General features: G+C 42.4%; 2 protein-coding genes across 2 annotated transcripts; both read left to right on the forward strand.

Annotated features, from left to right (window-relative positions):
* Nucleotides 1-2,025: 2,025 nt before the first annotated feature.
* On the forward strand, nucleotides 2,026-8,130 carry LOC120712100 (sec-independent protein translocase protein TATC, chloroplastic-like). The gene is made up of 4 exons (XM_039997818.1): nucleotides 2,026-2,455; nucleotides 3,670-3,974; nucleotides 6,434-6,724; nucleotides 7,604-8,130. Exons 1-4 carry the CDS (start codon nucleotides 2,176-2,178, stop codon nucleotides 7,811-7,813), a joined length of 1,086 nt encoding a protein of 361 aa, XP_039853752.1. The 5' UTR covers nucleotides 2,026-2,175; the 3' UTR covers nucleotides 7,814-8,130.
* A 9,986-nt stretch (nucleotides 8,131-18,116) lies between these two features.
* Nucleotides 18,117-22,116, forward strand: LOC120712101 (wall-associated receptor kinase 1-like). The gene is made up of 3 exons (XM_039997819.1): nucleotides 18,117-19,289; nucleotides 19,429-19,593; nucleotides 20,927-22,116. The coding sequence occupies exons 1-3, from the start codon at nucleotides 18,248-18,250 to the stop codon at nucleotides 21,910-21,912; spliced, it is 2,193 nt and encodes a 730-aa protein (XP_039853753.1). The 5' UTR covers nucleotides 18,117-18,247; the 3' UTR covers nucleotides 21,913-22,116.
* The last annotated feature ends 1,227 nt before the right edge of the window (nucleotides 22,117-23,343 follow it).

Consider the following 23,343-nt stretch of genomic DNA (forward strand, 5'->3'; position numbering starts at 1 on the left):
ATCGATCTTATCCATACGTTCACTAAGGTCAAATAAAATATTTTGTGTAACCCTCCGTGAACTCTCAAGTTTTTTCCCAACTTCCATCAAGAATAGATCAAATGCATCGCAATAAAACTTACATTGGCTGAAGAAGAAGCAGACTCGAGTGGAGTTATGGTGAATTCATCTTTCTTGATTACCTCGTTCCGAGCCTTCCTGTAGCAGGAGAGCAGGTTCTTCCTGGCCTCCTCTTGCTGCAGCTTGAGCTTCTCCTCAAATGCCAGATGGTCCGCCTTTGGGATGTCATCATAGTTGACATTGATGACATTAGCGAGATCTACCTTACCGGCCATAGTAGCCGAGGAGGTCTTGTTTTTTTGTTCTTCCCCAGCGGAGTCGCCAAAAAATATGTTAGACGCTGATCTGGTCAATACACCCGAGCGCTAGAATGCGTAGATGGCAACGATCAGTCACCAGCGAGTTTCAGGCGACGATCGGTCAGACCGGCCCAACCAACCGGTCAGACCGGTTGGAAGCAGAAACATGCGTTGACCTAGAACCTCAAGCTCAGGAGGGACTTTGTCGTAGCTCAAAGATCTAGGGTTGTCTTAGGATCGGCAGGCCACCCAAGACGCCTTCAAACGCCGTCAAGACACATGAAGAACAGAATTAGGGTTGAAAAGCTAGGGTTTGAGAAAAGAGTAAAAATTAGATACGTTTGATTTGATTGTGATTATAAACCCTCAATGGGCCATAGCCTTTATATTTATAGGCCGGGGAGGGTAATACCCCTTCCAAATCGGATAACAAAAGGACTCTAAACTACAAATCTAACTCGACTCAGATTTCACAAGCCCAGACCGGTCTGACCGGTCAGCCTAACCGGTCAGACCAGTCGGCCACAATATTTGCCAATTTTGGCCGCCAACACAAAAAAACAGTGCCATCTCCAAGTATGAATACGTATCTATCCACTTATAACCTCTACCTCATTAGTATCAGAAATTCCATTTAAATTACTATAACACTATAGCATACATGGAATAGTGAATTCCATAGCTCACAATAGTCACAAGAGATTGCACATTACTCTTTCAAGTGCATTACAGTGATCATCTTCCAGATTTGAATGGAACTAGCTTAGTTTGCTCACATCAAACTAGATATCAGGTCTGGTAGTGCTAGCTGGGTGCATAAGTGAACCAATAATCTAGAAGTACCTTAGCTGATCTCTCGTTATTTTTCCTCAATATTTTACTAGTATATCATAAAGTGTTGGAGAAGGCTTGCAGTCACTGTAACCAAAGCAACTCAAGATCTTCTCCCATGTAGTGGGACTGAGTATGAGCCAAACATACTAAAAAAAAGAGTATGAGTCAAACATGTAGCGGGACTGAGATGAACCAAACCGCCATCACCTTCTCTCACTAATTTTATATAAGCTTCTTCCAAACACTTCATCTTAAAATTTTGAGGAAAAAACTCTTTAACTTCCTTGATCACAACAAGGCATGTCCCAAATATCATAATTAATTTATGTTTAATTAATGTATTATATGCTGATACATTAGTTTGGTAGGAACTAAAATTTTATTTTAATTACTCGGCTAGAAGCATCTTTTTAAAAAATTGGCTGAAGTTTTTGCATGGTTGAACCACCATTATTCACCCTTGATAAGCCATTAGCAAGTGAAGATGACGCTCTCACCCGCTACTGAGAAATCGTCACCCGGGACGACTATTGGCGAGGTTCACCTCTTGTAAATTGCATTTGTATGTGTAGACTACTCCATCATCCGCATCTGAAAAATTATTAGAAGGATGGGTGATGACATGATTCACTCCTGCAAATCGATTTGCATGGGCGGAAAATGCTCTATTTACAACATGTGATTTAGGGGGTGATTTTTTGTAATTTTCCAAAAAACAACTGTAGATATTTTTTCTTTATTGCAAGTGCAGCACTTCAGATGGAAGGGTCGTGGACACGTGTGGCTCTGGAAAGTTGAAACCTCGCGAGCCCGACTCCCCGAGGCAGGCGCAGCAGCAGCACGGGATACACAGGCCGCGGCCGTAGGAAGGAAGACAACCGCCCAACACGAGCGAGATAATTATCGTCTACCCGATCCCCTCCAACCTTCCCTTCCGCAAGCAGAGCAACCATCACAGCGGCGAGCATCACACTGGGACTGGATGGGAAGCGCGGGGGCGCTGCTCTCGCACCCGCGGCCACTGCTGCACCCTGGCGGCGTCCTCATCAGCCGGAGCCGGCCTCTCCGGAGCGCGCGCCAGCTGCCCCTATTATCTCTCGCTGCCGCGGCGCCTGGACTCCAGCGCGGCCGCTGCCGCTGCCGCCGCCTCTGCTGCGCTGCTGTCAACGGGGAAGGCGGACAACGGGAGGCAGGGCCACCGCCGCAGATGGAGAAGTCTCCATCCAGCGGTCTCGGCGCCGCACTCGAGGACCCGCCTCCAGGTACGTCTCTCGTTACGCCCTTTTGGTTCGCCCTGCTCTGGTATTTCGCTGGAGCTCCCAGAGATTTCCGGTCATATGCTGAATAAGTGAATTTGAACCCCGCAAAAAAAAAAGAATAAGTGAATATGAGCAACTCATTGGTATTGTTTTCGTCGCGAGCAATTATAATCGGTGCCATACTGCTATGAAGGTATGGAATCAAGGAGTAGTCTCTCCATGGCTTGTTAATGGGTATCAAAATTGCTGGGTATAAATAACCAGTTGATTGAGAAATTTCAAAAATCTGGCTTGCAATTGAAATAACCTAAAAGATAACTGTACAAAAACGTTCGGGATGCATGTTGTCAGCTAGTATGTTCTCTTATTTTTTGGAATGCAAATGAGTCAGGGCTCTTACTGACTAACTGACTGCCAAGGAGGTTGGGTAGCAATTGAAGCACAAAATCATATGCCAAAGAATTTTTCTGTATATCGGAGCACGGGTCAGATAGTTGTATTAGGTTGTAGAGCTTTATACTGGCTAATAGAGGAGTTAGAATTTCATCGTAGAAATATTGAATAACAGACCTATACATTTGATTTTTCATAAGTCTACTGTTCAAAAAAATTCATAAATCGTTATTCTTGTTCTAAAATATAAGCTGCAGAATCATTGTGGTGTACATGATACTTTGACTATTAATTTCTCCTATAGTATCTTCATACAAGTAAATCATAGCTCTAGGGTATTACATTTATATATGAATGCAATGATACCATCCAAGCATTAAAAAATTTAAATATTGAGATAATAACTGTTGGTTAGAAATCACAAAGTTTAATCTTGAAATGGATGTGCACAATATAAGACTGAGGGAGGGACTGCATAAGAAAGCTAGACATTTGAAGACGTATGTCTTTTTGAACTTTAAGTTGCTGGTCTGGCTCATTTGTGCCAGATAACTTGATGAGTAAAATAACAGAAATAAAACATTTAAGGTGAACTCAATTGTAACCTTAAGTTCAGTTAACTGACTAAGCAAAATACTACAGTAGATTGCATTTCATAGTGCACCATTTTTTATTGTACCAGTACGAACAATTTCATTGTTACATGATGAATTATCTTTTATTTATTTGATGTAACTCGGTAGAGTTTTCTTTCTGGGTTATGTGACGTAGCTGCTCCAAGAATACTGATTTGCTAATTTACAATGTAAATTTACCCTCCGCAGTGGAAAATGGTTCCTTTGAAGGCCTCTCGCAAGAACAAGAACAAGAACAAGAACAGAGTCCTCTGTATAATTTTCTTTATCCAAGCAAAGAGTTACTTCCTGATGACAAGGAGATGAGTATATTTGATCATCTAGAGGAGCTTCGTGAGAGAATATTCATCTCAGTTTTGGCTGTTGGAGCTGCAATACTTGGCTGTTTTGCTTTCTCGAAAGATTTGATTCTGCTTCTAGAGGCACCAGTGACTGTTCAGGGTGTTCGTTTTTTGCAGCTCTCCCCTGGGGAATTTTTCTTTACAACATTAAAGGTGAGTTTCCAGAAATCCGAATATTGAAATTTATCTTAAACTGTTATCATTTTTGTCCCTCTCATATCTGGCCCTCTCCACTTCCATTTAGAACAAGATCTAGCAGAAGGTGGGAATACATGGTTATCTAGAAAGGGGTCATCAATCCTATATTCAAGTAGCATTGTCTGTTGTTTGTTTATGTAATTCTTGTATCTTACCTTGTGGAAATGGTTCACAGAATTCATCTCTTCATCCTGGTTTATTTTAGTAACATGCAATACACTGGAACACTCTCTTTCTTCTTTCATGGTTCTATCAATGTGTTATGCATTCTGGAGTTGTTTATGGTCCCACATGGTGCATAGGGAGTAAACATATCTGATTCAGGTTGTGTGACTTGATCACAGTTGCGCAGTCTACATTTGCCAATGGCATCCTAAGGATCAAACAGATGAAAATCCTCTCACATATCATTGTAAGGCTTAAGTGCAAGTTCCTTACTAGCTGCCTGTTTCACCTTCCAAAAATTAGAATTCAAAATTACAAGCCCCCAGGTTTGCATATCTGCATACACAATTTTTTTTTTACCATTGCACTTATTGGCAGGGGCGCAGGGAAATCTCTCACTAATTAATTTTGTGAAACAAGGTTAGTGTGGAAGGGAATTGGATGTAAGGTCAAATTTCGAAAATGAACTGTCAAGGATTGATAACTAGAGTCGACAAGGGGTGCATTGTTGCCAGGGTATCATGGTTGACAGCATGATGCATGGAGACGCGATAGAACATGGACAAGGTTTATACAGGTTGTGTCCTGTAGCGTTGAGAATAATACCTTACACCCTTTTTGGCCAGATCTATTGATAGTACAAGAGTCTACTCCCTCCATACTGGTAAAAAATGACGTTTAGGACAACATTTAGCATACTAAGGAGTGCTTAATTAGGGGGTATTTTTCCTTGTTTGCCCTTATTAAATAAGATTGTGGGCATTCTCTAAGCAACAAACATTCATAGCTGGACTGGTCAGCTTCCTACGCTTCGAGGCAGGCTGGGCATAGTTCGAATCTTTTCGCCCATGCAATTTTTTGCGGACTGCATCGCTAGACGCTAGCTTCCTTGCATGCGCGGTGCATTAAAGGAGAGAGCGGCTGCGAGTCTGCGACCATTCGCATGGCGCAGTGAGGTGCGGTGCATGCGTGGTGCAGACCAAAGCGCCAGGGGCAAGGACGTCCAGCGGAGAGGCTCAATGGCTGAAACAACGTGTTTTATGCAATCGCTTCACCACTTTAAAACGACATTTTTTATCAGTATGGAGGGAGTACACTATTACAATGAGCATATGCAATTAGGCCCGATTGCAATCCAAAAGTGTCCCCCTTCCATTAATTGCCCTAGGGTACACATGTATATATACACACATACTGGGTCGGGAACCACCTCTCTTGCTGAGCTGGTTATGGACTCCACTTTGTATTTGTGTATATCTCCTTCCCAGAATAACTTGCATGTCAAGTTGAGTCCGATCTTTATCAGAGATAGGGTAATCTAAAGCCTTCCTTCGATACCTAATAGAGTACTCGCAGAAGGGATATCCTGTGTACCAATACTTATCATGAACACAATGGGCTCATTGCTTCTGTGTAATTTTTAAATCAGTTATTCTGTATATGCTTCACATGATGTAGATTAGTTCCATAAACTAGAACTTATAGTTAGCATTTGAATGAACTGTTGGTTAAGAATCTATGGATAGTTCATTGTCAGATGCTTGTTTTAGCAGAAGCAAAAGTTAGAGAGAGAGAGGGAGAAGAAGAGGGAGAGGAAGATGGTGGTGGTGGAGCAGCTCTGCTAGCACAGCTGCCCTTGCTGTGAGACAACAGGCAGTTGGTGGCTTCAACCGGAGAAAAGGGAGGGAAAGCTGAATGTAGAGCGGAAACCCCAAACTCTGATTATGTTTACTTTGGTAGATGCCCCTCTCTATATATTGCTGCCAGAGGGGTAACTTGGCCCCATATTAGGGAATTGGTTCTTTATAAATAGAATCATCCAATTACATATCCCTTTACTAAATTATATCTCCATCTGACCTCACCATCCAAAATAGTTAGCAGGCCAGAGGGCTTTATCCTTTCTGCTGCTATAGGTCTTGATGACCATGACATTCACACTTTAGTAAATAACATTTAAAGTTAATGTTACATTGACTGCAGTATAGTCATTTGTTCTATAATTTCATCCATGATGAGGTGGATAGATATTGACAACTCTTCTCCATTGACTGGCCCATAAACAGGTCTCATGACCACCAAATTTCCTATGTGTTACTAGTCTATAGGAGACAAGTTCAATGTGAATGCCATTTTCAATTTTCATATTACTATTCTCATACAATTTCCATACTCTACGTCATCAATTTTATTTTGTAGTGGTCATTAAGCAATCTGTTAATTATCTCAATATTTTCAATCCCATGCAGGTCTCTGGTTATTGTGGCCTTTTACTTGGAAGTCCTATCATTTTGTATGAGATCATTGCATTTGTTCTCCCAGGTTTAACAAGGGATGAACGCAAATTCCTAGGGCCTATTGTTCTGGGTTCTTCTGTTTTATTCTACCTTGGCATTTTCTTCTCCTACACAGTTCTTAGCCCTGCTGCATTGAACTTCTTCGTGAACTATGCAGATGGGGCAGTGGAATCATTGTGGTCAATAGACCAGTACTTTGAATTCATACTTGTGCTTATGTTCAGCACTGGATTATCCTTTCAGGTAACAAATTCCCCTGAATGTTGTGACAATATGTTTCTTTTTTGTGATGTAACCAGATCATCAACACTTCCTTTTCTGGAAACTGACTTTACTGTGGAGTACTAAGATATTATGGGTTTTGTTGTATCACATTTAGGTGGGATTATGTTTATAAGTGAAGAAAGAGCCAACTGTTGGTGAAAATTTTATCATGGACAACATAGGCTACTGCGATTAATGTAAACAATTTTCCAACATATTCACACCAAATTGTTGCTGTAGCAACCAGATTGTTGGTTTCTACAACTAACGTACATATTGGTCACCCAGATTGGAGTACTAGGGAAAATGAAAAAATGTGACACAAATAACACAATCCAGTATTACAGTTATAGCTGCAAGCTTAAGCACTTGGTTCAAAAGCTAGCGTCAGTAAGTGTGAAAACCTGTAATAAGTAGTTATTGAACCGATTTATGTTTTGCAGCTTCATTCCATTGGGTCTGGTTTGTGAACCTTATTATAATGATCGAGACTTATAGAACTAAATATGCAGTTAAGTTAGTTAATCTGAAATGATCTTATCATGTATTATCTGCACTTATGCTAATAGTGACGAGTATCAGACCTTGAACTCTGTGTGTTTCGTTTTTGTGATTTCGGACTGTGCAGTGGCACGGCCGCACAAGATTGATTACTACTGTTCTATTTCGTGTTAACAAATGAACATATCACACATGAATGCTGCATTTGAATCTAGCAGGAACCTATTTGAGTTATCAGAGGACGGCACCACAATTCCTATTTGACTGTAAATATACAAATAAAGTGAACTATGATACCTGCAAAATCTCATAATAGATCTCTTGATTTTTATGCATTTTCATGGTATTCTGTTCCAGGTACCAGTTATCCAGCTATTGCTGGGACAAGTTGGATTGGTTTCTGGTGACCAAATGCTTTCAATCTGGAGATTTGTTGTTGTTGGTGCCGTTGTTGCTGCTGCCGTGCTTACACCCTCCACAGATCCATTGACACAGATGCTGTTGGCAGGTCCTCTGCTAGGTTTGTACTTGGGTGGTGCATGGATGGTCAAGCTAATTGGGCGATAAGTGGTCCATGTATGTCAGAGGATCGTTGTTCATGAGTGTAGCTGCACCATAGGTGAGGTGACCCCACAGTCACTGACAGTGGCATATGTAGCATATAAGGAATTTAGGGCATATAAGGGATTTAGGGTTTAACCAGTAGCATGTGAGGAATTTCTCCTTGTATTATTAAAAATGATTGAACCCCCCTGGCCCTCTAGATCATTGTGTTGCCATTTGAGTTTCTAAAGTTCAAGAGCATCAGAAAATGGAGTTAATTATTTTCGTGTACTAACAATAAAGTAATACTTGAATGCAGTGAGTTACAATCTGTATTACCATTGTTAGAATAGAATATGTGATCGAATTGTTGCGGCACTGGTGAGATTGCAATATGCAGGGTAAACCTATTATCAAGTGATGCAGTGGCAGCTGAAGCCGTTCTAGTACAGATGTTGAATAATCCCCAGAGTACTCAGCTTCAATAGCAGCTACTGGTAGATCTACTAAATTAAGGTCAGGAAAAAAATTATTTTACTACCCTCTTCAATCCACTTATTGTGTCTAAGAATAAAAGTTTACCCCTAAAGAGATTACCACCCCCCACCAAAAAAAAAAAAACCCTGCACATGTTGAATTTCAAGTCCAAACTTTGTGAGTGTTTACAGAACACGATACCTTATGTTAGAAAAGTATATTAAAAAGTTTTCACTGTTATTTTTATAGTTTAGGAATACAAGTGCATCATCATCTAGCAAGTGCTCTGCGGAACTGATGATGTTGGGGTAAAATATTGGGTTCTAGGGTTTAGGGACTGATGATGTTGCATAGATCTTTCTAGAACAAGGATGTATGTCTCAGAGTTCGTTTGTTTGTGCCTATGGGGAGAAGCTGCTGTGGGCTGTGGGTAAAGCTATTGTGAGATTATAACTGTGAGAAAACTGAAATTTGACTGAAACAACTATGGATAAGCTGTTGTGAGCTGTGTAAAAAGTCTGTACTGCCCCTGTCAGCTAAAACTTTGATTACATTATATATCAAATGGTTGTAAAATAGTATGCAATTCAATTATTAACATATAAATAGTAATTTTAGAAAAGGGAAATTATTTTTTTGTCAAATTCGCTATAAGAAGATGAGAGAAATTTGGGTATTTAGATGTCAATTCGTGCATCTTTTAAAATTTGACACTCAATTCGTAAGCCTTTTAAAATTTAACACTGAGGTGTGCAAATTCTTCATTTTCATGTGTTTCTTCTTATTTTTCTTTATTTTCATTTCATTTTCTTTCCAAGCTTAAGTGAACTGACAATTGTACCCCCGTCTCTTGCAATCTCCAGCTAATAAATATTGTTGACAGCACGAATTTTTCTTCAGGAAGCCAACGCAACAAGCAAAGTTCTTAGAGGCATGCTCGAATCAGCCGGAGTGCCGAATACCAACCAAGAGGAACAGCTAGATCCAGTGAGGCTCACCGACGACTAGCAAACTGTGGCTTGCAACAACGAAGAGAAATTACTCTATCGTGCGCATTTGACCATTTGTCAAGAATTTGACACCACTATGCATCAATCACGTAACGGATATGAGAGGCTGTGGGGATATTATTAATAGGGATGCTAATGAAGTATTGCTGCTTCAACTTATACCGCTTCTGTCATATACTTAACTTGAATATACGAGCATAAGTATCTTTTGTTGGTTTGTGGCTTGTGTCAATTGCTAATGATTAGAATTGAAATTCGAGTTACACAAGGGCTATTAGTGATACAAATATGTGAGTAAGATGTCTAGTTCTTCTTTTATTAATGAGTATTGGTGACGGTCATATTTTACACTTAAGAACCATCAATACCTGCCACGAAGGGAGGAGGCTGCAGCAGGGCGGAGAGAGGAGAGGAGGACGTGGTGGCAAGGAGTAGTGGAGGAGGTGGCGGCTAGGTGGTGAGAGGGGGGAGAAGGCGGCGGAAGGGAGACTCGGAAATGGTAAGATCTTTGGCGCAAGAAGAAGGAAAGCATGAGACAAGAGAGAGAACAGGGCGGGTGGGTGGTGGTGGGGAGGGGGCATGGACGGGAGAGGCTTCAACTCAATTGAAAAAAAGTTTGGGTCCAGGCTATACGTAAAGGAGACACGTGTTGAGTACCTACTTCTCCTATAACTGACGAACTCATTGAAGATGTCGATTTACAACACGCATCTCCTATATTAGTACAAAGGGGACACAAGTTGTTAATATGTGTCTCCAATAAATTATAGGAGACATGTCTAAAAACCGTGTCTCTTATAATAGTTCTTTGAGCACTTCTTACATAGTGCGGGTGGGGACTCCATGCATTACTAATGTTTCTGACATGTACCGCGTGGGGACATGACCATTGGAACCATCAGTGGTCGTGTATATCCGCGGGATCTATTGCCCATGGTGATAGTCCCGATCCATATTCGAAATAGGAGTATATAACAAAGGCCGATATATATCTGTATGATCTTTCTCTACTAGTGGGAGTCACGATCCATATCCAAAATAACAACGGGTCGATATATATCTGCGGGATCTATTGCCCGTTTTGTAGCAGTGGATAGTCTCGATCCATATCCGAAATATCGTATGTCTGCCACATGTGTACAGGGTATCCTTTTTGTTACATTAATACATGGCTTTGACTTGTTTACAGATGCTTGCACGTTTGGCCATCTATATTCGTGCCTTAACTTTCCGAAATTTCCAGATTTGACTTTTGCACCTATGGCCCATGTGTTCCGGTTTAGAGATCGATGCAACATGACTTTTTTTTAGATTGTACACTCTGACTTAAATTGTTTGTCTTTCCTTCAAACAACCACTACTAGAAAACGGACCAAATGTCGAGACCAAAAGTACTAGCTGTTGTTGCAGCCTTGGTACTGTTGGCCTCGACCAAGCCTAGAGAGGGCAAACAGTACCGAGACGTAGCACGACCTGTTGGCTGGTGCCAATAGTGCAGCATAGGCACCGGGTCGTGCCATGACCCGGTACCAAAAGCCTATGGCGGCATAGGCACCGGTTTGTAGCATGGCGCGGTGGGTATTGTGCAGATATTGGCACCGGGTCATGCCACAAACCGGTGTCGGCAGTATAGAACATGTCTAAAGCATCGGTTTGTGCCTTAACCCGGTGCTAATGAATTAGAATTAGCACCGGTACGTTTGGCCCGTGCCTATAAATAACCCGCCCCACCTCCCCCTAAAGTTTTCGTGAACTCACTATTTATGGCACCAATTGAGGAGAGGAGATGCGAATTTTTGCAATTTTTTTTGACAAAAAGGTTAGTAATTTTCTCTATGAGATAGCAATTAATTTTACTATAGTTAGCATCTGATGTAGTTTATACATGTGATAATTACTTTTACATATAGTTAGCACGTGATTTAGTTTGTAATTTTTATATTAATTATTAGGCATATGATAATTATTTATTTAGACATAGTTAATTAGAAATTGGGTTAGTTTAGTATTGCTTTATACATGCTATATAATTTTTAGAAGCAGTGAGAAAGTGATTTAATTTATTTAGATTGAATTATTTTAACACTCTAAGGGGTGGTTTGGTTCCAGGGACTTTTTTTAAGTCCCTGGAACTTTTTAGTATTTAGAAGTATTAAATAAAAGTTAATTATAAAACTAACTGCAGAACTCTTGGGCTAAATTGCGAGACGAATCTAATGAGGTATATTAATCTATGATTAGCGGGTGGTTACTGTAGCATCACTGTAGCAAATTATGAATTAATTAGGCTCATTAGATTAGTCTCGCGAATTAGCACTTAGCTGTCAAAAAACATTTATAAACAGATTTTATTTAATACTATAAAATAGTAAGATTCCTTTTGATGTGATAGAGACTTCTGAAAAAAGTTTGGAACCAAACAGGACCTAATAATCATGTATATAAAAGAATTGTGAACTTCGATTGTTCTAGGATAAGGGAACTAATTGTGGATGTAACAACTCTTCTAAATTAATCCCTTATCCGGGAATGATCGAGTTTCTCTGATTTTCTAAACAAACCAAAGAGTGTCACAAAAATTTTAGATATAGTTAGCAAGTGATTTAATTTATTATTTTTACTATAATTGTTATAGACGTGAGGCAACGTATACAATTTGAGGTCTAATTTTGATAAGCGGTGAATTCTATCCGTTTGAACCTAAGAGGTTTGTAGATTATTTACTATTTATTTTTTCAGATAAGTCGGTAATGGATGTACAATACCGACTGGCATTCCATAGAGTTCATTGATGGTTATATATACGAATGAGAAACACAAGTACGGCGGTTTCGTTCATTGTCCATGCAAATTCTGTAAGAATGAGAATGATTACTCTTCATCAAGAACCATTCGTAGTCACTTATTCTCTAGCAGTTTCATGCCCAACTAATATGTTTGGGAACGTATCAGGTGCAAACCAACCACTACATACAAACTATGGAAACTTCAATCTAAGTTATTGGATCAACATCCAAGGGGTATGGGGAATTGGATAATTTTACAATCTGGACCCGCCCTTAGATTGGGTAATCACACTATTGCAAATGCCCCCTCCCACCTCTCTGTGCTCCTCCCCTCGGATGTTGATCTGATGGCCCAGATTGAAGTTTCCATAGTTTGTACGGAAAAGTTAGTTTGCACATGATATGTTCCCAATATGTTTAGACCAAACATGGAGAAAGAAGGATTATGCTAGATAATGATGAAGAATAAGATGATAGGATTCTTGACATTGCAGCCGATTACGGTGCCTTCTTTGAAGATACTACAATGGATGAGGCCAATAAAGATGCTGAAGGACATGTTGCAGAAGATGATCTTGGTCAAATGCTACACGAAGCGGAGGAAGTCTGCAAAACCGAAAAAAAATCGAGAGATCCGAAGCGTATGTTGGAGGACTACAAAACATTGTTGTACTTAGACCGGAAACAAGGGCACAAAAAGTTAGGTACCACATTGGAATTGCTACAGTAGAAGGCATCAAATGGTTTGTCTGATAAGGGATTCGAGGAGTTACTGAAACTTATAAAAAACACATTTCCTGATGGTAATACATTGCCCGAAACAATATAGGAGGCAAGAAAGGTTGTTTGTCCTCTAGGATTGGAAGCACAGAAGATACATGCATGTCCTAATGACTGCATCCTCTATCGTGGTGAGGAGTATGAAAATTTAGATACCTGTCCGGTATGCGAAGCATGTCGATATAAGATCCCTCGTGATGATCCAGGAGACATTGAGGGGGTGCGTACGAAAAAGAGGGTGTCTGCTAAGGTGATGTGGTATTTCTAGACCTGGGATTGGATTGACATCCAAATCCAATTAAAGGGTATCCAATTGAAGTCCAACAAAAGACACGCTCCCATCCAATCCGATCCCAGTAATTAGTCTGACATCCAAATCCAGTCCAACCCAACTCCCTGTAAATCCAAATCCATCCAATACAATCCACAATCCAGTATACCTCCTCTTCAGTGGCGGCAAGCTCCGTGCATCTCACGCCGTCTCCTGCATCCTGCTCTCTAGCTAGCCTGGCTCGCTAGCATCGCTCTACGGCTACCCTAGGACCTGCTGCTGGGCTTTTCCCTTTCAATGGCCATGCCTGCCCCTCGATCAGGGGCTCAGGGCTCCAGCGCCGAGTCCACGAGCGCGGCTAGCCCGACGGTGTGCCTGCTCAGCCCTCTGGCTCCATAGTCGTATCTGCCATGTGTTGCAGCTCCACGCCCATCCCCACCGTGGCCCTCGGCTCTGCCATCGCCGGTGCCACCTCCCACAGCAGCGCAATTACGAGCTCCATCGCGAAACGCAGGACCCATGGCGCCCTGATCGAGGGGCATGCATGCGCCACCAGCACACGACGCTGATGGCGCGAGCGGTGGGGAGCAAGTACAACGGCATACGGCGCTGATGGGCCTGATGGCGCAAGCGTTCGAGATGCTCAACACTGAGGTGGAGGCAGGCAGGGGCATGCATGCTACGCCGGCAGCTCGTGCCGCCCATGGCCGCCGCACAATTCCACCACCAAGTAGTCAAGCACTAATGCCGCCGCACTCCGGCGGTGGTTGCTTGCATGTCTACAGACAAGTACAATAGGAATTGTATTATCCTGCTTCCTTTGTCCAACAAATTCTAATGATATTCGATCTAAAGTATATGGATGTCCATATCCAATTATTTCCAAATCCAGTTGAGTCCAAATGTAAAATCCAATTGGATCTTGGACAATTTCAAATGCAATCTCAGGAGTAGGTATTTCCCTCTAATATCATGTCTGCAAAATGAATACTAAATTGATGCGATGACACAAAGAAGATCGTAAGCAAGACCAAATGTTGAGACACTTCGCTGATGGGTCTCAGTGGAGAAAGGTGGATAAAACATTCCCAATATTTGCAGATGATGCGAGGAATATAAGGTTTGGCTTAAGTACGGATGACATGAATCATTTCGGTGAGCAGAACAGTAGCCATAGTACCTAGCCTGTGATATTTTGTATGTACAACCTTCCTCCTTGGTTGTGTATGAAGCGAAAGTTTATTATGATGTCAGTGCTTATCCCCAGCCCAAAGTAACACGGTAACGATGTTGATGTGTACCTGAAATCACTGGTTGACGATCTTCTATTGTTGTGAAAAGAGGAGGGTGTTCGTGTGTAGGATGCACACGCAGATGAACATTTTGATCTACGTGTATTACTTTTTGTAACCATCAATGAGTGACCTGTACTTAGCAACCTGTCTGGATAGTCCAATAAGGATTAAAGGGCTTGCACCAATTATTTAGATAAATTCGACATAATGTATGCGAGGCACTGTATGAATATTGTATACATGGGTCATCGTCGATTTCTTCCTATCAAGCACCCATTAAGGAAAAAAGCATTTACGCAAGAGCAAGCAGAGGGGACAATGGATGATATCCCAGTCTCTCAAGTTCTTTCTATTCCATATGAGCATGGAAAACCTTTTGTCATTGAGGAGGATCAGACCAGTCTAGGCACGCAGATGTATAATTTCCAGAAATGGTACCTTTAGATGTCGAAGAAAGAAATGAGAATGTTTGGAGTCAAGTATCGTGACCAGGATTTCTTTTGCAGGGAGGACAACTTCTAGGTGGACTTCAAAGTTATGCATGCAATATACCGTCGACAAGCCCTCGCTGTCTCTATCCTCACCATTTGGATTCCGTAAGTATCACTAATCTCTAGATTAATATCTTTTGTTAACCAATGATGTAAGTATCTTTGTGCACTATATAATTTACATTTTATCATTTAGTATGGAGATTCAAAGATGCCAAAACGAAGGATGGCAGCATTAGGTGGGCTTTATGAGTCCCTTGCTAATCAATCTAAAAAATCTAAACAAAAAGTACACAGAGACGTGTCAAAACATGTACAATTCCTGACTAAGCAATATTACAAATCCTATATACTGATATCTTACCCCTACAGGTATGTTTTGGTCTACTCGTATCTCTTTTATATTTCTAAATAAATGCTAAGTATAATGCATGTATATATACTTGTATATCTATATCTGTAGTTATTATTAGATTTTGCTCATACTAATTGCATAGACAGCGGCAATCTTGTAGTGTTCGACTCTATGAGGTACCAAAAGGATGCAATCCAACACTTCATAGACCAATTGAACATGCAAGTTCAATTTGCACAATCAAATTCTTTTTACTTTTAGATCAATTATTCAATATCAAAATTAATTTTATGCGCAGGGTGTGGAAAATATTTGTAAAAAAGAAAAAAGGAGCCGGTCAATGGAAGTCGGAATTGAACGTTAGAATGGATTTTTCTGGTATGTGGGATCGCAAACATTTTTCTAAGTAATATCAATTGTTCTGTATAGGCATACACAGATATTGAATAACTAATTTATTTTTCCTACAGTATGCGCAACAAAAACAAGGAACTGATTGTTGTGGGTACTACGTATGCGAGTTCATGCACGGTCTAACTCCATGCGGGAGGCCTACTGAGGAGAATCTAAGAGTATGTACAAACCATTCACAACTACATTTTTTCTAATTATGCTAACACGATTAATTAATATATTGACTTTTTTTTCCAAAATGATAGATGAGTCAAATCTTGGATGAAGTTTACGATGATGCCGATGGATTAATGCCATGTGTGAGCAGCTCGTAGGATTCATTATAAGGGAGATCCTGAATCCTAGAGGTGAGTTCTACCACGACAATCACATCAATAGACAACAATCCGCATCGACATCGTGAGGGTGTTGATGGTCTATTTTGATCAATTATGACGATCAATTATTGTGAAAAATATAAGCATCAAAGGGAATAAATATTAGCATAGGATGATTTATTAACGAATTCTACATATGCTAGTCTGAAAATATGTGTAGGTAAATTTGAGCCAAAAATATAGGAAACTAGGAAGTATGATCCAAGGTATAAATTCCTAGCCAATCACAAGCAAGGACAAGGATCAAAGGGCCCACTTGACAGCCCCACATGAGAAGGAAACATAGCCATGCGTATGAACACATCATCAATCCAAGGCAACACCTTCTCGACCAATTAGAGCGCGGCATGCAGCATCACATGGATTAGAGGGCCCACCACAGCAAAAAAACCGACATAAGCAAGGACCCACTCATCCAGAACTGATATAAGGGTCCACGTGGCAGCCTCTCAGCAAAAGTTGAGGTCGGTTGGTGATAGAACCCCGGTCAGTCGACCACCTTGGTAGGCCGACCGGTTCTTGGTTCCACCAACCTTCCCCTTCCACATGGAGCTCCCTCATTGGATGACAAAGGTGGTTTTGGGAGGCCTGGGCTTCAACTCGCAGCAGAAGACCTCTGGTTCGCTTCTATAAATAGTAGGGGAGGGAACATCTCACACTTCAACTCTTCTCACTTTAGAGTTTAGAGCTTGCCTTAGAGGCTTGGTGCTGGCTAGTGCTAGGAAAATATGGAGAGAGTGAGGGGGAGTCGGAGAGGTGCCGGGTTTGCGCTATACCGGCAGACTTCTCCATCTTGTACCTCGACGGATGCTTATCAATCATAGTAAGTGTTCGTGATCTTCTTTGTGCTTTAGGTTGTTAGTTAAATAGTGCTAGTTCCCTAGTTGTTTGCCGAATCAATAGTTCATTAGTTTAGTGGATGTCTCTAGAGTGGGACTCCTGATAGAGACGGATGCTCTTGATCGCCTCTAGAGTTAGTAGAAGACGTGGTGTCTAGACTAGACTCTACTTGTTGGTTGGAATATAGCCCCACAGTTTGTAGACGTAACCTGCAGGTGGTGACAACCTTATTTTGTGCCAACAAAATCCTCCACCTTTGGGTATATCGTAGTAGCTGTATTACCAGAGTTCGCTGGTCTTATCCAGCGGTAGCTGATAGCCCGAAGTAAACAACTAGTTAGTGCTATCTTACCTTCGATTCTTGGCCATAGAAATACTTTCTGTCCCTTATCTCTTCGGTAGTATGGTGCCCTCGGACGAATTAAAACCTTAGATAATATACTCACGTTACTCGGTGGATACGATACCCTGGAATACTCCTAAATGAAAGCTACGATATTTGTAGGATTGTGGATTTTGTTCGTGACACTACAAAACGTCAATAGAGGGGCCTAGTACTTGCATTATAAACATGACTTGTATATTTGGTAAATGTGATGTCATGTTGTTTGTATATTTGTAAATATATTATTATAGCTAAATAACTTAATTATATGATTGTCTTTGACTTTTAGTTATTTTTTAATATTATTTGAACTCGAATATGACGAAGGGATGTATAATACTATATATAGAGCTCAGCTACATGTAGCAATTATGAAAGAATAAAAGGTAATAAACAAATTAAATGAAACTGGATTTGGGAGAAATGAGAAAAATATTTTGATACCGGTTGAAAAGACCACCAAAGTGGCTACTCACTTGCATCAGTGTGGCAGCCTTTGAATTACCGGTTGGTCTTTCCAACCGGACCAACTGGACCAACCGATACATAAGGTGGTCTTGAGCATTGAGTAAAATACTTGGTGTCCTAGAACGAAATTAAAGATCTAGGTTTTGGACTACCGGTTAAAAACCCGGTGGCTAAAGACCTTTCCAACTGATGCCCATGGCGCTTTTTTTATAGTGAAAAGGTGGTTAGATAAATTAGGGTGCAAAAAGATCCCACTTTTTGCCTTTCGATCACGTATCTATACTGTTTTAGCGGCCTGAGCAAGAAGCGATGAAAGAATGTACGGAGCGGAGTATATAATGCTGGTTCCACGATGTCCAATCAAACCTCCTCCACAAACAAGCCATGAAAGTTCCGACAGGAGAAAAAAACCATTCATCGACGAACAAATAATAGCTAGCTCTGGCACCCGTATTCACCAAACGAGAGCTATCCACCACAGGGGGCAAAACGTAACCCACCACTGCGCCATGCCCACGCCCTCGCGATCCCAGCTGCTGCAAATCCTCCTCATTCTTGCAGGTGCAGCAGCCACTGATGGACAAGATAAGCAGCAGCCGATCACACATCCGGGCTGCCCCGACAAGTGCGGCGACATCAGCATCCCCTTCCCCTTCGGGCTCATGCCTGGCTGCTTCCGCGAGGGCTTCGAGGTCACCTGCGACCACTCCTTCGACCCCCCTCGCGCCTTTCTCGCCGACGGCGACCGGGACCGTATCACGGTCACCGAGCGCGACGAGTGGTCGATCTCCGACGACGCCTCCTACCTGTCTTACTCCTACTCCAACATTTCCTACTGGCCGGTCGAGCTCATGGACGTGTCGGTCGACCGAAGCGTGGCACGGGTGTACGGCCCGATCACATCCGCCTGCAGCACGAACGCCACCAACTACAAGCTGGAAGCTCAGGCCATGGCGCTCGGCGGAAGCCTCACGGAGGGGCCGCTCGCCGTGTCGGAGGCGCTCAACGTCGTCGTCGGCGTCGGCTGGAGGGTCGGCGTCACGGACGGCTCGGGCTACACGTCCGCGCCGCTGGCCTGCCGCTCGGAGCTCCCCGGCGGCCACCTCGAGAGCGCGAGGAACGGCTCCTGCGCCGGGCGCGGCTGCTGCGAGGCCGCCCTGCGCCAGGAGTCCTCCCGGTACGGCCCTGTCACCGAGGTCGCGCCGGAGCTCAGCGTCGAGAGCAACAACTCCCTGTGGGAGACCAGTCCGTGCTCCTACGCCATGGTGGTCGAGAAGTCCGGCTACAACTTCTCCACGCCGGACTTGTACGGAGACAAGGCGCTGCCGGGGAGGTTCCCAAGGGGCGTCCCCGTCGTGCTCGACTTCGCCATCGTCGGGGACGCCGCGTGCCCGCAGAAAGGCCAGCGGCCACCGCCGGACTATGCGTGCGTCAGCAACAACAGCTATTGCGTCAACACGACCATCGGCCAGTCGGGTTATGCACTCAGCTACGTGTGCAAATGCTCGGAGCACTACGAGGGCAACCCATACATCGCCAATGGATGCCAAGGTGTGTCGAAATGTTTTGATTTCCTCAAAATAATAATTTGCTGAGCTACTATACTCCCGTGTCCTTATAAAAAAGTGATTAGATGAACAAACTAACTCGGGTTTCGTATCTTCTTGATCCTAAATGTTAACTTTTGAAGACATCGACGAGTGCAAGTTTCCTGATTTATATTATTGCTCGAGCAATGGCATATGTAAGAACAGGCTGGGAGGATATGATTGCCCATGCAAGCCTGGAATGAAAGGCGATGGAAAATTAGGACACTGTGCAGAAAAATTCCCCCTTGTAGCAAAGGTGATTGTGGGTAAGTAACTGACCTTAGCTATGTTGCAATTTAGTTTTTACGCTTTTCATGCATCTGAAGTAACGTAAATAAGTTGGATGGCAATTGTCGTTGGATAGCTTGTCAAAATCAAAAGTCAACTCCCCGACCCCGAGGCTTGCTCTATTTTGTACGTACGCATGGATACAGAAGACCCTACCCACACACGCTTGCCGTCATCCTTGACCGGGGGCTACCTGGTTATCTGTGCATCCCATTTCACTGTCAGACCAAATGATTTCACTCGCATGCACTACTACATATCGGGCCATTTGTCCCGGTTCCAAAGGGCTATTTGTCCCGGTTTTGGAACCGGGACAAGGCCGCCGGGACAAAAGCGCTGGAGGCTTTTGTCCCGGGTGGTAGAACCGGGACAAAATGTCCCTCGCGCTAAAAAATATTTGCGCCCTGCGGGATTGGAACCCAAGACCTATTGCCTAGCGCATGGCTTCCTTGCCAACTCAACTAAGTAGTACATGTGACTCGGTAAAGAATAACTCCCTTTTGAACTATCACGTGGAGGGGCCTTTTGTCCCGGTTGGTAACACCAACCGGGACAAAAGGGTCACCAACCGGGATAAAAGGGTCACCCTTTTATCCGGGTTGGTGTTACCAACCGGGATAAAAGGGGTTGTACCTTTTGTCCCGGGTGGAGCCACCAACCGGGACAAAAGGGGGGGCCTTTTGTCCGGGTTGGTGGCTCCACCCGGGACAAAAGGCCCCTGTCCCCCGCTGGCCCGGCTAGCCTTTGGACCCGGGACAAAAGCCACCTTTTGTCCCGGGCCCAAAGGTAACCGGGATAAATGACCTGGAACAAAGGCCTATTCTGTAGTAGTGATGCATAGGGGTCCCATGTTGGTAAATAGACCATTATGAAAAAAAATCATTGGTAAATAGCTGCAATACAAAACTGTATAATTTAGGCCTGTGGGTACGCAATGGGCTACAAAAATCTGGTTTAATGTTCGGGATTGCAGAACGTTAATATTGCATTTTGCTCAAATTCTGCCCATGTGTTTGTGTTTTTTTCTCTATTTATTGATCCACCTTGCAATAATCTCATCAAGGGATGCAAGCAAGTATGCTTCAGTTCCACTTAGTTTGAGCTAGGGTACGGTATACATTGCGTGTCTTGTGGGGTTGGCTGACTCGTTGTGGACACACATTAGAGGCTAGAGCTCCGCCCCTAGCTCTTCTCTTGCTACTGTTGAAACTTCTGCTACTTCTAGTCTCATTTTTTCTATATTACCTTTTTGCTGCGTGCAAGATCATTTGTTTCAAACTTTTGAGTATGTTTATTTCTTGTCCATTGTAGGTACAACCGGCTGTGTTTTTGTTATTATAGTTATGTTATTTATATTTCTTCTGCGCAAAGAGAAAAAGAAGACGAGGGAGTTCTATGAAAAAAATGGTGGGCCAACACTAGAGAAAGCAAAAATTATAAAACTTTTCAAAAAGGAGGAGCTCATGCCAATTTTGAAAGATAGCAATTTTATCGGAAAGGGTAATTTTGGTGCAGTTTACAAGGGCAATCTTGGTAACGAAGTAGTTGCAGTGAAGAAGACAATTAATGGTAATCTGCTAGAGAATGAACAATTTGCAAACGAAGTCATCATCCAATCTCAAGTCATCCACAGGAACATTGTTAGGCTCGTAGGTTGTTGCCTGGAAGTTGATACACCGTTGCTAGTATATGAGTTCCTCTCCAATGGTAGCCTCCATGACATTCTTCACAGCAAAGGGAAGAAGCCTCTGAACTTAGATATACGTTTAAGTATTGCTGCACAATCAGCGGATGGTCTAGCTTACATGCATTCAAAAACGAACACTAAAATCCTACATGGCGACGTTAAACCAGCAAATATACTTTTGGATGATAAGTTCGTCCCCAAGATCTCAGACTTTGGCATATCGAGGTTGATTGCGAGAGACAAACAACACACTGCAAGAGTTATCGGTGATATGAGTTATATGGATCCAGTATACCTGCAATCAGGCCTCTTGACTGAAAAGAGTGATGTCTACAGCTTTGGAGTCGTGCTGTTGGAACTTATTAGTAGGAAGAAGGCAATAGACTCTGACAACAATAGCATAGTGAATGATTTCCTTGAAGCTCATAGAAGAGGGGAGAGGGCCACTGAGTTGTTTGACAGTGAAATTGCAGTAGCAGAAGATTTGGAGCTTCTTCAAGAACTAGCAGGGATGGCAATTGCATGTCTCAACCTTGACGTGGATCAAAGACCAGCCATGACTGATATAGCAAACCGACTTCTCATATTGAAAGAATCCCGTAATTCGTAAGGGGGTGGGGTTCAAGTAAGTTGTTTGATGTTCATATATGTATGCCGTCAAATAAGCCCAACTATATTGATGCAGCAGCATTTTTTATTTTTACTATAGTTTGAATAAAATATTTCCAATGGATGTAGGGGACGAAATTTGTATCATTGTCTTGTGTATCCATGTTTTGAAGTTGCTAAATATACATATTGCACAATAGTAGCACAGACTCATCCTATACACTGGAATATGGGCAGCCAGTACAATGAAGAAAAACTGTAGCTTGTCTACAACTTCAGTGTTGTGTATCTATTAGTGGCCGTGACATGTGGTATAGAGAAGTCTCTTCGTATAAACCAGTCGCACGCCAAAATCATGGAGGCCCAACATTTCGTGAGATGTGTCATGTGTGTCCTGTTTCGGCGCCGGAGATGTAGACAAGCGGTACAGCGACGATAGAGGTGGAACGTGGGTGTGAAAATGAGCTGGGTATTTCAGTCGGTGGTGCGTTTTGCGGAGCCGGAGACTTGAGGTCTTCGGTCCAGACAGCTAGTGGCGGAGACTTGGCACGGAGCAGAAAGGCAATGTACCTTTGTTTGAAATTGCGAGCTCATATTTGGGCCCAGAAGGATTGACTTCTACTGAAAAAGAAATGAAACGAAATAATGCTCTAGGTGCAGCCTCCAGCTACTGATGAGCTGTTGCAGACTATAAACATTACGAGTGATCTAGATCGTTTGGTTCTGTTCTAGAATTCTAGAACACGATTCTCGAAAAGAGAATCTCGCATGCATGAAGTACTAAATGAAGTCTATTTGTAAAATCTTTTTGGAGATGAGTGTAACTTTTTGCGACGAATCTAATGACGGTTATTAATCGATGATTGGTTACAGTGATGCTACAACAACCATCCTCTAATCATGCGGTCAAAATCCTCATTAGATTCTTCAGAGTTCCTAGCACAGGGGTTCTTGAATTGATTTTGTAAACTATCTTTATTTAATAATTCTAATTAGCGGTCAAAGTGTGTTCTAGTCCATTCTAGAGAAGAACCAAATAGGACCATATATAACTTGCAAGTTGAGGCGGTCAGTGCAACAAAATTCAGTGACTACATCACACCAAGTGTACTACCACACCTAAAATCTGCGTGAATCCCGTAATACCGCGCGTCCGCGTCACATCATGCACGAACAGAAAGAGCTGTCATTTTGTATTTTTGTTCACATGAATTTTGTCATCTCAAGACAGAACACTGATTAACTTGCTTGGTCGTTGATCACCTTGCGTGGCTGCATGCGATGGCTTTGGCCTCTGGTAATCAAGTTCAGCGCCATTTATATGAGATTGGAATATTGTGCTGTCTCGTGGCCAGTCAAGATCGTTGTAGGATCTAGGACCTATTGTCCATGGCGAGTAGGAACAATAAAACAAGGTTACACTAGTACTGCA

The sequence above is a fragment of the Panicum virgatum genome, chromosome 6K, assembly GCF_016808335.1.
Source record: "Panicum virgatum strain AP13 chromosome 6K, P.virgatum_v5, whole genome shotgun sequence".
In the NCBI taxonomy this organism is placed as follows: domain Eukaryota; kingdom Viridiplantae; phylum Streptophyta; class Magnoliopsida; order Poales; family Poaceae; genus Panicum; species Panicum virgatum.